We start from the raw sequence: 16,943 nt of genomic DNA, 5'->3' as shown, positions 1-16,943 counted from the left end.
AAATTATGTGAGAACCTCAAAGAGCCAAAACCTGAACTACTTATTGATGGAAAGAGGGAATTGTTATTTGCTAAAGGATAATCCAAAGAAGCAGAGCAGCAAGTTCCAACAGAGTCTCTTGACAAACAGAATGTCAAGGAAACACCTGGGGTATCTTTCCCACCTACAGTATCAGGAAGATTGTTCCAGGCTGAGACATTTCCATTAAAAAGTTGAGCTTGGCACATCTGTAAACCCACCAATTGCTAGCCAGAGTACCACTGCACATCTCTCTCAATGATCCAGAAGTGTCCAATTACCTACTCACCAGATGGAGCACCCAGAACACAGATTTTGGAATTAGTTTTCTACACCTAAAACCCTTGTTTTGAACCACCTGGAAACTGAGATTCTACAGTAAAGGTCAAAACCAATGAAATCAGTGCACAGCATAAAGGGAAAGGAGCAGAATGGGTTCAAGCCACAGCCTTACTGGAAAGTCTTTCTTGCCTCAAGGTTTCCAAGTTGTCCAAATTCATTAGCTTCTTCTTTCACAGTATTTAATTTTTATTTTTGCTGAGATGCTGAGAAAGTTGTCTTTCGTGAGAAACATCAGTGAGAAAAAATCTGCAGCCAAAGATATCTATGTACAGTGACAACATGCAGAGACAGAGGTTCATATATGAATGCATTTTTATGTGCATCAAATGCAAGATGTATTTGCTTTATGACTGCCTTGAAGAAAAATAAAACCCCCACATTTAAACCCTTAAACTTAATGCTTTGTGTCTCCAGAGTAGCCAGATTTAATGGTAAACTGCTGTTGAATCAGTATTTGGGGTAAAAAAAATACTTCTCTAAAACATTGAACATCACTTTATACTAGAGCAGTAAATAACACTTCAGTCACCTCAGGTGTCAGAAAGAGAACCTAGAAAAGATCTTACTAAGCCTCAATTCAGCATCAGAACTGAAGTCTAAATTAAAAAAAAATACTAAAATCACAAAGAGCTTGGGTAAATCAATACACGTAATTTACTGGGAGCTGAGCTGGCACAACTTCTGTGAAAGCAGAAATTATGTCCCTTTTCCTAGGGTTTTCAAAAAAAGTTTCATTCAAACACTAAAGAAAGGTTTACTTTTCATGATCTTTCAATAAGTCCCTCATAAAATATTTGCAAAGACAGACAAAACTCATTCTTGAACAGGACTTTTAGGATCACCTTCAACCATCTGATTGCAAGGTCCCACTTCAACCCATTACCCCCAATTTAACACAATTATTTTGGAATGGCCTTTCAATGAATGCCACAAACAGCAAATAAAGAAAGGATTTTTAAGATTCCAGGTTACATTACATGAAATGACAGACCTCTCTCTCTCCCTCTTTCAAAGTGGCTGAGACCGCTTGCTTGGTTATTCCTACAGCCCAAAGACAGCCCAGTATTTGATCTTGACCTCAAATAGACAAGAGATGAGGCCCTCAAGTCTGTCACTTCTCTGCTCAGGTGGATCTTGTGCCATTTGATTCATTAGAGGAAAAAAGCAAGCACAACAAAACCATAGGAAACCAATAAACTTCCCTTGCGAAAGGGTGTCTCTAAACTACCAAATGAAACATCTTTAGCAATAGGGACATATAGTGCATAGCCAAAATCCTTCCTGCAATGTGTTGCTTGACCACTTTATTTCTGAGATCTGATACCATACAGACAAATCCAATTTTTCAAGTTTCTCCACTTCATCAGCCAGATTTCTGACATTTTTGAGTCTTCTTTCCAACCACATAAATTTTTTTAGCCCAATTAGAAGCAGTTCTTCCCATAACTGGATAAATAAGCAGTTTTATTGGTATTAGTGATAAAAAGTGGCACTTAAGTGTACCAGACAGTACATTAAATCCTTTCTAAGCTGACCAATTTCAAGCTTTTTCTTAAGAGGGTTGGACAGCTTTGCTGGGATTGTGAAACAATGGTTACTATGCAAGCCTAACACATAAATCCAACCTCTTCAAGGAATTCTTCACACCCTTGGCTATACACAGACATGCAACCCATCTGTAGTACCACCTTTCTTCATGTCATCCTCACACCTGGATCAGGACAGGCAGTCCAAACCGGAGCCAGTGCCACTGGGGCCTCTGAGCCAGGCAGAAAGAGCTTTCCCAGCACTGGGGAAGGAATCATCCTCTTTGAGGGCAGGGAGTGAATAGGATGAAAGGCAGAGCTGCCAGTGAGGTTCAGAGAACAAACACAGAGCTTGGCCAGCCTGGGCATGTTGCTCCCTCACTGGGCACATGCTCTTGAACAGTGTGTGCCAGCATTGTGAAGGCAGAGTCAATAACTAGCACACATAGATGGACAGAACCTTTGTTTTGTTTCACATCCATAAAATAGTTATACGCAATTGGAATTCAGAAACACAGCAAACCATCAGCTGCCTAAAGCCAGTGTTATTGCTTACTTTTCCAATACACATAAAATTGCTTAAATTAACAGAACACAACCCTTACTGGCTATGTAACGTTTTACTGAGTAATTACAACTTCCAGCCGCGATACAGAATGTACTGAATTCAAGTATAATTACAAAACAAAGAACATATGCAGGTAAGTATTCCAATGTCTACACCTCACACATCCAAATGACTTCCCCATCCTAATATGGAGTAACCAAGACACAGAATGAAAAAGCCAATACACAAAATGCAAGGTATGGGGTGGGGAGGGGGCTGGTGAATCTGATTAAAAGACTGCAAAATGGAAAAATGGATTTTGACTTTGACATTGTCCTTTGAAACTTCTACCACAAGTGAAAAATCCTCACTGTTGACTTTCAAATTTAATACCATCTTGGCAATAGCCAAAATGCTTTCCAAACAGTTTAGGCATTTTTCGAACACTTTTCACACAGTCCTTCAGCAAATTTGATTTGAAGAGAAACTTACAAAATCCCTTTTATATTACATCATTTACACATCACTGCTTTTTTTTTCCTTCTGACTTCAGATTTGAAGCAGCTGATCACAATCTCAAAAGTTTTTAACAGTCCAAATTTAGATTACAAAAACCAAATTTATGCTAGATTATGGACCTGTATTCCACTATCTTAACAGGCACCTCTTCCCCAGAACAGAACTTTGAATGCTGGCTATACAAAAATTTGACTGCGCTTGCTGTTAGTGTAACACTTCTAAAAAGTAACCACCACCTTTCATTTTAATTGGTGGCTTTGATTTACACAGGAAAAAAATGTCCACAAGCACCCTATGTAATACAGAATATTTTCTGCCTATCTATTATAATGTACTATAGTGTCTGTGGTATTTAAAAAACATACATCCTTTTCACATTACATTTTGAATGTTTTATCTCCTCTTCAGAACGTGATTTAATTATCCACAGACATCTCAACACATTGAAAAATAAAGACTAATGTATTCATTAATGACTACAGTCCACTGCAAGGATTCTGCAGACCTTAGAACAGAGCACTTCCTTTCCCACAGCACACTCAGTATGGTGCTTCAGTCATCTTCTGGCTAAAATATTCAATTAATTTTCTCTTTAATTCACTCCAGCTCCCACTTCCACAAATAACATTACTCACCCTCCACTTACCAAACACATACCTCACCAACAAAAACTGAGATTACAACATCACCCTCAACAGCTTTCAGTGGACAAATAGGTTTGTACCTGCAAGGCTGAACACCATATCAGGACATAGTTAGAGGCTCTGATTTTCAGTATATGGAAAAAGAGGTTTTGCTGGGGGAATTACTCAACTATCAGACTATTGGTAAAAGAAAGAAAACATCATCCTACCTAGTTTTACACATTCTAATAAAATATCATTTCTTACTGTTCTGGTCTTCTCCAATCATTACTTCTTATTTCTGGATAAGTTTTTTAGATGATTTTCAACCTTTCTTATTTCCAGGTGCTCAATGTCTTGGGTCTTTCCCTTCCTTGGATTCTTTTCTTTTAATCATATACTTTTAGTTTAATTTCTTCTGCTTCAGCAAAGCCTGACTGACTGCAGCTTCTATAGACCATACATCCACTTAAAGCTTGTTTTATTTTCCTCAAAGGACATACATTTCAAAAACTGAACTACTGCACTTTAGAGTCTGGATTCCTATTTCTTTTTTTATGTAAGACAGCCTACTTTTGATCTTAATGATTTGTGTCTCACTAACAGGAAAGGAAAAATTACTTAAGCTATGCAAACCCTCTATTAAAAACAAGTCTTTTTGGTACATCTCAACTTCTCATTCACATTATGCAGGTAAACTGCAAGAGAGATGTTAGTGGTACTCTCTATTCAAAGACAACAATAAGAATAGAAGCAGCACAGTACTTAAGCTAGAAGGGGAAAAAAAGCACACTGTCATTTCATACTCACTTCTGTAAGCCTTTAGGTATGCACAGAAGGGCAGGTTTTGTAAAAGAGTCAATATTCATCAATTGTTCTACCATGCCAAAATGCCTCAAGAACATATGACCATAAAAGGAAACACTTTTTTTTCAAATCTTAAACAATATGGTGCTCTGGTTTCCTCTCTAAGGAAAACATCTAAGTAAGTTTAGAAAAAGGATTACTTCATTGATAATTTTCAAAAATTGCCACACTTTGAATAGACAAGGGCATGAAAACTCTTTGCATGAAAACTGTATTTGATGTACTCATCACTATTAGAGATACTTCTATAATGCATATTTTTTTCTTTGTTACAGAAAAAAGAAAAAAGAGCTAAAAATATTACAAATAAAGGGGACACAGGACTGCAATCAATGTATAATAGACAAAACATACCTAAAAATATTCCTGTACTCTCCTTTTATCAAAGAGGGGGCAGTAGAAATCTCTCAAAAAAGGAGTCTCCAGACACTGATGAAAAAAGAATCTGACAGGATCAGAAAACTTGGTTTTGGCTAACATGGTTTGTAGCTTTCAAAGCAGTAATCACTATTCTTAACCATTAATGAACATGAAGTACAGTACAAAATTCACAGACCAAGAGTAGAAGTCAGCCCTGATTTTAAAAACATAAGACGTTCATAACAGCTTCTTCCTCAAAACTAAGAGTCACTTTAAAAAAACAATAAAATCTGTGTGGGAATTCAAGGAAGGAAAAAAATAGAGTCTAAAAAGCCTTCAGTTCAAGGATAAGTCACAGGGAATAAAAGGATTTAAACTTGTCCTTAAAAAAATGTGTTCCCCCCACTACTTCTGGACCAGAACACAAAACACCAGACAGTCCCTGCAATACAGTAATCCACTGGGGTGTTCACTACTAGCACTGTATCCTTCATAAATGCTTTAAAAGGGGAGGGGGAAAGGGACACCACATCAAATGCTGAATTCCAGCATATAATGGAGACAATTTAGACTTGATGTTCATTGCTGGGGGAAAGACAATCACTTCAAAATTTCATCCTTTACAGAAAAAAAAAAATTCTACAGAAAAATGCATTATTAGTATCCAGCCAACTTGGACTTCAAATACATTCAGATCATTCAGTATATTGGAACACTAAGACAAGTTTTTAAAACATTGCAAGTTTTACAGAATTATCAGTCACTGCACAGCATGAAAGAAATCTTCCACAAAGCAGAGAGGGTGGGCAGCCATACTTTGAACAAAATTTGAAAAAATAGAACCTGCAAGGCCATTCTACAGAAATAAATTATTTTAAAACACCACACCTTAATTGAAAAAATCCTAGGATATAACTTTATTGTTAGGTAAATCCTCACTTATTTTCCTTAAAATCTGTTAAAAAACCCATTTTGTAATTGCATTTGTGATAAAGAAAAATTCACTCCTCCACACATGTACAGTTCTTTAATCTGAGGCCTCAATAACGTAAATGTAAATTTATTAGCTAATTATTTTCCTCAAAAACATTAAAATAAAAGTAAACTAAGTAGTGGACCCACATTACCTCAAAGTTTTGACTAGAAAGGCAGTTAAAGAAAAAAAGCAGTAAAAATGTCATATCTGTTAAAAACAATTTGTGAATTTTAACATATAAAATAAAATGTAACAGCTTGGAATTACTATTCTTTTCGAACCTGGGAGGCTCAATGAATCAGTACTTCCATCCAACTGCATGACATGTAAACTTCCAAGGTACTGCCAAAACCAGTCTGCCTGCCTTTTTGTAGTACATCACCATCCAGGTCACTTTAAGAACTGGGTCCTCAGACTGGTCAACAGTAATGTACCCAGAAACACTCAAGTCCTGGCATCTTGAATTTAACACATTGTAATGCTATAATCAGCAGACTAGGATACAATGAACTCAATTCTCTCTTGAATCTAAACAAAAGGTGTGAATGGGTATTCTTCTGACTCAAATAAGGAAACTAATATCAAAATTCAGATGAATTATATCTCCAATGAATAAAAAAAACCATTTTAATAGGCTTTTGGAGCAGATGTCTTGTAAGAATGTAAGCTCATATCTCTTCTTGAAAATGATACACAAACATTTTGCTGATGAGATAACATTTACTAACCTTGCAGGGAAAGTTCTGCCCCACAAATTGCACACTGACACTACTCATTCATCAGTAACTCCAGCATGCAAACCACTTGGATCACATTGGCTGTCTTCACTAATCTCTGCAGGAAGAACATTTTCCCGGTTTTACTTCTCTTCAGGTTTTTGATTTCTGAAATATCTGGTTTATTAATGTGTTTATTCAAATTCAAAATGGACATAAATATTCCAGGGAGAAGAAAACAGGTTATGCATTACCAGATTCCAGTGCTCTTCATGAATAAGACTAATACCAGGAGAGTGCACACTGAGATGAGATGAATTTTACATAGAAGGGTGAGGAGAAAGGTAAATTATTTATAATGTGCTAAAAATATGCCTTATTTATTTGATATGGGAGACTTCCAAATTACCTTTAAACTGCATTTTAAATCATCAGGCTTAAATATACTAACTAGTTTTGCAATAGAAGAAAACCAGATAAAGTAAGCCTTCTTTTGAATTAGCCATCATAAGGTAATATGCTATAAAGAAGCCACCAGTGAATAGGAATTATGGAAAAAGGTACCAAGAAGATCCTTTCACCCACAATTACTGCATCTGAAGCCCCATCTGTAACTTAACTCTGGAATGTTAAAATGACCAGCATGCAAAGTGCTTTGCAGTTGTCAAAAAGGCATGTTATTTTAAACTCTCATTGTTCACTGGTAAAGTGACATCTAGTATGAAAAAAAATTCTAAAATGCTTTTAGTCAAATCTGTACATATTGGTCTCCACAATTATTTGCTGCAATGCTTATAATATAATCTTAAATTGATTTTTGAAGACTTTTGTTTCATATCAACATTTCTTCTTTCAGCAATTCAGCCATTACTCAGCAACTGAGTTACTAGGATGGTCTTATTGCCACCTGTCACCCACGAGCAAATCTTATTTTACATTAAAGTGCATAAAGACATTTCCTCAGTGCTACTTAAATAAGGTTATTTCACTTATCTTTCAACTTGCATGTTCAGTACTCATGGCCTTATTAATAAAGACTGGGTCTCAAAGAATCTGGTACAACTTGAGTACCTACTGCAGAAAGCCTTGAGACAACTGTACACAGCTCTAGAATTTCACATTTCCAAGTTATAAACTAATCACTTATCTCTGGATTGTTAAGCACCACTGATAGAATTACTCTACTTTCCCAAACAAGCAAGGTCAAGTTATACAAAAATTCAGAGGAAGTGGTTCTGAATTCAGGTAATATCTAAAGGCAAATAAATTAAAAATACAATGTATTCATTTGTTTAATTATAAATAGATCATTTTTTACTATTATATATTCCAGCTGCATCTCTCATATCTTCTAGCAAAGCCCATATCTGGCAATAGAGTCTATTAAAATATAAAGAGACAAAAATGCCAGGTAACTTTTAATAAGCACTACCATAGATATCTCCCAGATCACATCTGAAGATACTTACAAATAAGAAAACAAATGTTAAAGTAGGTGAAAAAAACCAAAATTTAAAGAGAGGAAATGCACCAAAATTTGTACGCAGTAATTTTTCACAGTAACTCAATGTACTCTGGCTAAACCATCCAGCTGGCTCCTCTCAGGTGAAAAGCCTCATTTTCCTCAAGTGCAGTAATAATGGTGGCAAAAAACAAGTTTCCAGGTCATGGTCATTGAGATAAGGCCAGCGCCCATATGAAACAATTTATCTCATAGAAAAGAAAAACTGTGAAACAATCACACAGTTGAAATATTACAATTTAAGGTTGGCAGGTTCCACTGGAACAAACTCTTCCTATCTAAACTTAATATCTCCCAAGAACCTTTAATGATATCTTGAAAGAAACTAAAGAAGTGCAAACAGACTGCAAAGGGACACAAATGGAAAAACTACATGTGTTGTATAGTTTCAGGCAGCTGTATTTGCCTAACTAAACCTGGTTGTTAGGTTGTAAGTTCTGAATCACAGTAAATATTCTTGGATAGACTCTCCTGTGAAATTTAACTCAAGTAGCTTTTTGAAACTGATTTTTCCATGGAAATTTTTGTCTGCAAGTCTAGAGCTCTTCCAGAAACAGAAGCAGTGCTAAGAGTCCAGGAAGCTGAGGGCAAAGGAAGCGAGGTATGGTGCTGAGGTTCTGCAATCCCAGAAGCTTTGCAGCCCTTTATGCCACTTCTTCCCACAAGGGCAGCAACCTGGAGACTTCTCCTGTTCAAGTCTACAGTATCTCCAAATCCACATGACGAACATCAGGATTTCGTTGCTGAAATAAAGTTTAAAAACAATGAATTGAAAATTTTCAAATGCATTTTTGCACATGGTTACAAGTAATGTGTTTCTGGTATGATGTTGTCAACTGGATAACAAATTTCCTTTTTGGGTAACATAGGGACTATTTTAAAACGAGGAAGAGTTTCAATAAACATTGTCCATATTATAAGGCATTTTTGGAAGGCTACGTCATCTTTTTATTTGAAAAATACTTTTCAACATCATAGATAAATTAGTTCTTATGCTTTATAAAGTATGGAGGTGCTCTCAATTTTAACAAGGCAGTAGAGTTTTATATAAACTGTTCAGATACACATGTATATAAATATCTCACTTTCTTAAAGTTTTAACAGATACTTTCCTGAACAATGGGTAAGATTGCTGAAATAATTTGTTCTCTGCCACTGAAGCTATTTATAAAGATTCAAAACACTGTTTCTATTAAGAAATATGCATTTTCTGATATTATAGAAATATGTTATCACCATTATATGAATTGTACAATCCATGAGAAAGTCATGACTTCAAAGACATCCAGCATGTGAACCTGACTAGTATATTTAGTAAAGCATATTCAATAACAACACAATCACTATACATATATATATATATCTATATATATACACGCTCATACCAAAAAGCAGTATCCATGTTTATAAAAAATTGAGGCATGATCCTGCTCCTCAAAAACCATGCATGAAGAACTGATTCAGATGATGCAATTAAAATAAAAAATAATATTTTGATTCTTAAACTGTAGGGATAGAAACTTAAACTAGAATATTCATGAAATATAACAAGCAAGGACAGACATGCTCTTGAGTAGTGTCTCATGGCCAGAAGGAACAGTCATGGCAGGACTGCATTTATCTGGGGGTCAGTACACTTGTAGCTCTGAATTCATACCAAGAAGGTAAGACTGACAGCCCCAATACACTTACAAAATCAAAAATGGGAACAACCCTTTCTTGCATCAGCCAGAGGACATTTAAATTGCATAGTGAAAAAAAACCATAAGACAGCTGAGAGGCTTTTGTAAAGTAAAATAAACATTGTACAGCTCAACAAGACTCAAAGATGTTGAGTAGCAGTCCCATCACACAGAAGTATTTGATACAATTCTAAGCACCAGTTAAAAAAAATTCTTTTTTATAGCCAGCCAAAACAGACTTCAACAGCCTATAAATAGCCTAGCATTCTGAGAATACAGTAAAAAAGACACATTCAGGTCTATTGAATGAAAATTTTTTCTATGTTGGTATAAAATGGAACAAAACATTTAATAAATGGCAAAGTAAGGATTTTCTGGTGGCCAGAACTTAGATAATAATACTACAGCAAGAAAATCTGCATTTGTAATATCAACTTCCTTCCCTCTCTCATATTTACAAATTAAATCACAGAAAGTAGATGCAGAGATTTTGTTTAAAATAAATCACAGAATAAGCACTCACTAATAAGCAGTAAAATTTACCTTCAGGTCCTTCTCAAGTCTGTCTACTTCAGCTCCCAGCGTGTCAACAATATTCTCACCATGCTTAAGCATAAAGGCTTCTAATTCTTCAAGGGTTTTCACTTGCTGAATTTCCTAGGAAGAAATTAAATTTAAGAGATTGAGATGAGGAAAAGAAAATAAAGGAATAACACTCCAGAGGGTCTTGACATATTTCAAGAGGGAGGAAAAAAAACCTAAACAAAACACTTCAGCTTTTGCCATTTACTCTCAAAACATCATCTGTGCTTGTGTCTCAAAGACCCAGAAGAGTAGCATCTAGTTGATGAAAACAGCTGGCTCTGTCATTACACCTGCATTTAATACAAAACCTTCTTCTATCTTCAACTAATTTCCACCTTAAGTTTCCAAATAAGTTTAGAGAATTTCATTCATTTTCTAGAAGTTTCTGAGGTATTCCTCACAGCAAGGCAGAGCAGGGTACCCCTGTGTATTCTTTCTCCATTTTCTACATTCTTGCTATTCCATTACACTGTCTTCTCTGGGCATTACATTACCAACACATCTGAAAGTCCACAAGGATTATGACAAATACCGCTGTAAATATGACTCCTCCATAATATCAGAAACTTGAAGACAGTTGATGGGAAGTCAGACTAAGAGACCAACAGCATAAAAATGGAAGGAATGAGATTAAGGAAGACAGGATTTTAAACTCCACTCTCCAAAAAACTACAGACATCAGCAGCACCAAAGCAGCTACTACAGTATTGCCATAGATGGACACAATGGTTTGGATCAGAAAGGTTGTTCCCCCACTGCCATGGGCAGGGACACTTTCTGCTACACCAGGTTACTCAGGGCCCTATCCAACCCAGCTCTAAACAACTCCAGGGATGGGGCATCCACAACTTCTCTAGGCAACCTGTTCCACTGTCTCAGCACCCTGGCCGCCTCAGTAAAGAGTTTTTTCTTGTATCTACTTTATGTCTATCACCTTTCAGTTTAAAGCCATGAGCTTTCCTTAGAGGTGTCACACCAACCTGTCTGGAAGCCATTTGTCCTGTAGTTTATCTCAGTTGAAGTATGTTTAGGATAAATAGCTTATTGCAAAAAGACAAACTATGAAACAACTTATTCATCTTGTGTATACAAGTGCATGACAGCAACTTCTCTTCCTTTCTCACTACTCCAATACTGAAGAAGAATACTGAATTGAGAAGCTTAAAACATACCTCAACCACAATGACCCATGGCTACAATCACAGCAAGTCTAACAAGAAAAACACCAAGGTAATCTAAATGACAGCATTTCAACAAATACTTCACAACTGTAGAAAGAATAACGTTGACAGCAGTGCTAGTTGAATGAGCTGCTTATTTGAAAAAGTATAGGTCAAAAGGCAAGCACACTGTCTGCCTTTGACTTCAGATGGCTGAAGCCTTCTGAAAGGAGCTATCCTTCAATGACATTTTTATAGCTGACATGAGGTTACCACACGTAACAACAATGACCTGTGAAAGAAGCAGTTGCCAACCTAGAATCAATCAGGAAGATCTTTCCCAGCAATACTCGAGGTATTGTAAGAACCAGTGGAGGTTGTATGCGATTGCCAAAGGGAGTAGCAGGTAAATAATAAAAGCTAACAAAGCCATGAAAAGAAGACTAGTGTACTAAAAACTGCAACAGCAAAGCAACCAGCAACATAAAACCAGGCAAACTTGCAGTGTCTCAGTGGTACAAAGCTGATAGCACTCTTCCTCTCAAAAATGTATTAAATTGAAGTCCTGTAGATGAATAGGTCAGATATTGCACTATACTTACACACACCTAATTCTTATTTTGACATTAACAGGATTTTAAAACTGGGATAGTGACTTAATGATTTTAAAAATTATAATGTAAAATTTAAAAGTAAACATAACTTCTAAGGCATGCTTAATGGACAGACAAAATACAGATACCTGTATTTCATTTTGAAAGGGTAGAAAAGAAATTTTGTAAACAAATGTACATAAGAAAGTTACCAGTGAAAACAAAAACATTGTCTTGTCAAAACATTTTGCTCACTTAAAACTCTCCTTTTAATTTAGATATAAATAATTATTTCTTCATATTTCATAATTTTGCCATATAGAATACAGCAGAGAATTAGTTCTGTCTTGAAAAGACAGCTTAAGAAAATCTACTCTGAACTATACTGAAATCAGAGACTGACACTTACTAAAGATGGTTAATTCTTAAACATCATCAAAATGCTAAATTATAATGCAGGCAATCCATATTCACACCAAGTCTGAACAGCTGGACCTGTAAACCCCAGCACAGCACCACCAACACCCAGGGCAAATGGCTGTGTCAAAACAGATGCCTATTTGCAGGTGACAAGCTTCTAGTTTTAACTGCAGATCTTGTAATTCAAAAAATTATTGGAATAATTATGTTCTCATCAATATTTTTTTTACAGATCTGTATTTTCTAACAAAACAATCACAGAATCATAGAATATTGAGAGTGGAAGTGACACACAAGGGTTATTGAGTCCAACACTCATATGAATGGCCAGTGCAGGGAGCAAATGCACAACCTTGGCATTATTAGCACCTGGCTTTGATCACATGAACCAATCTCAAGGGTAATGAGTTAAAAAATATCTGCCTTCCTCCTTCTCAGGCCAAAAGTAGGTCTTCTTCAGCAGCACATAATACAGATCTCTCTAAGTACATTTAAAACACTAACATAAAGCAAGAACATCTGCAAGCCTTCAAAAGAAGAAGTGAAATGTATCTCATCTACTTTCAAGTCTTGGGTTTAGAGGTACTTGAAATTGGAAAGTAAGTATCAAATATTGGGGGTTACAAAAGCAATTTTTTCTACATACTTGTAGCAGCTGTTCTATATCTTGTTTTTCCAGGTAAGACCGAGTAACAACACGTCCATCAAAGTCTACTTCTGCCTTGAATCTCACTTTGCTCATTCCCATGTCTGTGGCTTTAACATCATGAATTGCTCTGAAACACATACATTTTTAAAGACAATGTAAAACAACATAGAACAAACCACTAGCTAGTTTTTCTCATGTTAACAATACTGTCACCATAAAATGATCCTGTAATTTTAAAAGGTCAGTCTTCGACAAAACAACCTCATTTTGCTCACCCACACTTCCATTAAATACTTATTTATGTTTACCTGGTTATATCACTACCACAGATTTCTGCAACACCAACATATCTGTAAATCACTGCAATAGAAGACAGACAACCAGAAGCATCACAGATTCAGAACTAGACTAACAGTATATTAAAAAAATTCCACAATTAAAAATGTGACAATTTCCCCATTCTGTGTTAAAAGTTTAAGCCCAACTTATTTTCCACTGCAGAGAATTTCTTGTGCATATACATGACACTATTTAACAGCTTTTAAGTACCCTCAATTCTGAGGAAAGGAACAATAACTTGTTGAGAATTATTGAAAGGACACATTGCAATTATAGAAGTGTCCTTTCCTAAAGTTGGTAAACGCATGATCTTTTGGAGAGTTTTCAAAAATACATTTAAGAAAAAGTTACGAATATTGTGTTTGGAACTCATTTTTGATCCTTCAGACCTATTAATCACAGCTTATCAAGATACACCTGTTTGTAAATGCTGAAAATCTCTCTTTATTTAAAGGCTCCTAATAAATACTAGAACATGAAAGCTCTAATGTTTATATTTTGGTCCCTTGAAAAATTCTGGGTTTCTGTAGCAGAGTTTCATTCCAGCTTGTTGGACAAATTCTAATATGTGCATATAGGTAGTAAACAAGATCTTAATTTTTTTAGGATAAGAAGCAAACTCAGGACCAAGACATACTGTGATAAATTTCAAGAGTGAAATACACACAAAATAAAATACTTGATTTTTTCCTTGTTATATTAACAAAAACTCAGTTTATCTTCAATGCCAAGAAAATTTTAAATTGCCACTGCAGAGCAAGTTTCCATATTTTCCCTTCAAAGTCAGAAAAAATAAGTGGACACTAAAACACAGAACACAAATCACAACAAGTTCACATTTTTTAAAATCTTGCTTCTAACATTTTCAAAGTAAAACAAGTATAAAAGATTTCAAAGACTTTTAATTTTATTAACAGAAAAATGCATTCTTGACTATTTGGTAAATTCTAACACAAGATTTAGATGCAGCAATGCAGCTCACTTGATGGAAAACACCAAACTTTACTAAATTGTGGAATGTCACAGAATCTGTAAATTTAGCATGCCCTTTGTCTTAAGCAAATTTATTCTTCCCAAGTAAAAATGCTTCTTTGCATCTGAATGTTTATAAATCAGAAATAAATTCACAGGCAGTGCAGGAAGAAAGCAGAAGGCATGTATGTTGGAAGGAGCCTGTTAGAATGAACAGCCAAAATAGAACAGGAGACATAAACTTTAAGATAAATAAACACAGGAAATTTTTACAGAATACTTCTTGTAATACTCAGGGTGGAGGAGAGGTAAGCATATTAAAAAAGAAACAGAACATGAACTAAATAGAGAGACACCAAAAATACATCTTAGTAAATATTTAAGCAGATGAAAAGAACTATCAGCTTATTGGTACCAATAAAGGCTTTCCAGCTCCATTCAAATTCACACAACTATTCTGTGGGAAGTTATCAAATCAAAACAGCATTAATTGGAGCAAACTACATGGCATCAAACTACCTTATCCCAAAGAGGGTATTTAAGATAACAGATGGGGTTAATAAAGAGAATTTGGAGCCACGTGATTCAAAAATGTCGAAGACATATCAAGTGCCTATCAGAACTAAGTAAGAAGATAACAAGTGGTATTTGAGATTCTCATTAAGCAGTAGCCTGATGAAATTCAGTGAAATTAAGCATATTCTATAAATATGAAGGAAAACAGTCTACCTTAGTGCACATAATCTGCCCAGGAAAGATAAGACAGTGAGTCAGAAGGAAAAAAAAATCACTAATCATTCAAAAATACAGATGTGTATGGTAAATCTTAAGCTACAAAGGTTGCTTATGGAAGCTTCTGGATGGTTAGAATAAACCATAAATTCTAACTAGGGAAAAGAGCAAGTTTCAAATTAATGAAAAATTTGTCAGAGAACATCAAGTTACTGGGTTTGAGCAATTGGTTGTGATATTTTTGGTTTTCGTTCAAACCAGAATGACAGATTTTCCAGCACAACAGAAGCACAACTACACAACAGCTGTTACAATCGAGTAAAATTAAAGATGAAACTGTCACTAAAAATAGCTTATGTCTAGGAATCTGTGATTAAATTCCATAAGAACAGAATCAGGACAGAGTCTGTACCACATCACATATTTTATTTCACAGTTATGAAGGACTAATCTCCCACAGTTCAGTTAAGCTGAACACAAGAATGATTTATGCACTAAAGGTGTCAATGAGAGTTAAGAATTGAATGTTTGTATAGCAAAAATAAAATCAAATAATTTTCCAGCTGAGAACAACTCTGAAAGCCTATTCAGGATCATGAGTTAAATATGGGACACAACTAGAAATTACTAAGAAAAATGAAGAGGAAGGAGAAATCAAAGTCCAACAAGCTGAAAGGAGAAGCAGAAGAAAAAGTCACAGAGCATGATACAAACCAACTTTTTTTAAGTATATCAAAACAAAGGATAACATGGAAACAAGTCTGCTACTAGACAGAAATGGAAAATTGTTACTGATGAAGCAGAACAGGAAAAATCATGCAGTAATTGTCTTCTTAATCTAAAAAAGCAAGATTATATTAGTACAACAAAGCATTTCCCTACTTAGAGCAGAGAAGCATACTGGACATTTAAATGAAAAAAAATGCTTCTAATCCAACAGGTTCCACAACTTATATTCAAGAGTTAAAAGAACTAAGAATAACTGTGGAGGCAAATTAATTTTTCATCTAGCAATGCTGATGAGAATTAAAACAAAAACCAGATTAACAACACTGTGCCAAAATTTAAGAAGAGTAAATAAGTCCAGCTATTTAAGTGAGGACAGTTTCACCTGACAACTGAAGGAAAATAGTTAGAAAGGTGGAGAGAAGAATTCTATATTAAGAACACTAATTCCAGTCATTAAGATTTTAGGGAACGTCGATCTTGTCAAACAATCTTGTTATTAAAAAAAAATTAAAGAATCAATCAAATATTTAGTTGAAAAAATATTACCACCAGAGAGATTTATTTTAGTAGGACAGCAGTTAGTATTGCCTGATAATCAAATACTTTATAATTAGCAGTGGGTCACAATGTTCTGGCAAGCTACTGCTGGAACATCAACTTAAGTGTGGTGCTAACTGGGGCTAAGGGAGTAGATCTCAGAGCACCTGGATCCTTTTGTCAATTTGGATCTAAAATACTTTCTGATGAATACTGAATGATTCCCTAAAAGATCTCCTTCTGATTTGGCAAAAGACATCTGAAAGTAAACATTGCAAACCATGCCTGAAAGAATAAGGGAGGAATATTCTGGGAGCAGCAACTGCAAAAAACACTGCATTGAGAATTGAAAGCCCTGAAAGGTTGAAATAAAAAAGCAAATATTAGTCACTATTAGAAGCAGGCCAGTAATCAGGAGCTTTTTCTTTTACATTTGGTTTCAGAAGGATATGTAAGAGTACAACACACTACTACACATCTCCATTTAAGAAAATGTGAGTTTGAATGTTCAAGAAAATGCTGACACTCC

At 35.3% G+C, this 16,943-nt stretch overlaps 1 protein-coding gene across 3 annotated transcripts in view; it reads right to left on the bottom strand.

Moving 5' to 3' along the window:
- Nucleotides 1-250: 250 nt before the first annotated feature.
- The window catches only part of SLC30A9 (solute carrier family 30 member 9), a 35,713-nt gene continuing 19,020 nt past the window's right edge, over nt 251-16,943 (bottom strand). For all 3 annotated transcript variants that reach the window (XM_030947179.1, XM_030947181.1, XM_030947182.1), the window contains 3 exons: nt 13,103-13,232; nt 10,242-10,355; nt 251-8,759 (listed from right to left, as the gene is read on the bottom strand). In XM_030947179.1, coding sequence (XP_030803039.1) covers nt 8,715-8,759; nt 10,242-10,355; nt 13,103-13,232 — 289 coding nt within the window. In that variant the 3' untranslated portion in view covers nt 251-8,714. The remainder of the gene's footprint in view (nt 8,760-10,241; nt 10,356-13,102; nt 13,233-16,943) is intronic.

Source organism: Camarhynchus parvulus, chromosome 4 (assembly GCF_901933205.1).
Source record: "Camarhynchus parvulus chromosome 4, STF_HiC, whole genome shotgun sequence".
NCBI lineage: Eukaryota > Metazoa > Chordata > Aves > Passeriformes > Thraupidae > Camarhynchus > Camarhynchus parvulus.
The sequence above is the reverse complement of the archived record's forward strand: the minus strand, read 5'-3'. Positions and strand labels throughout refer to the sequence as shown.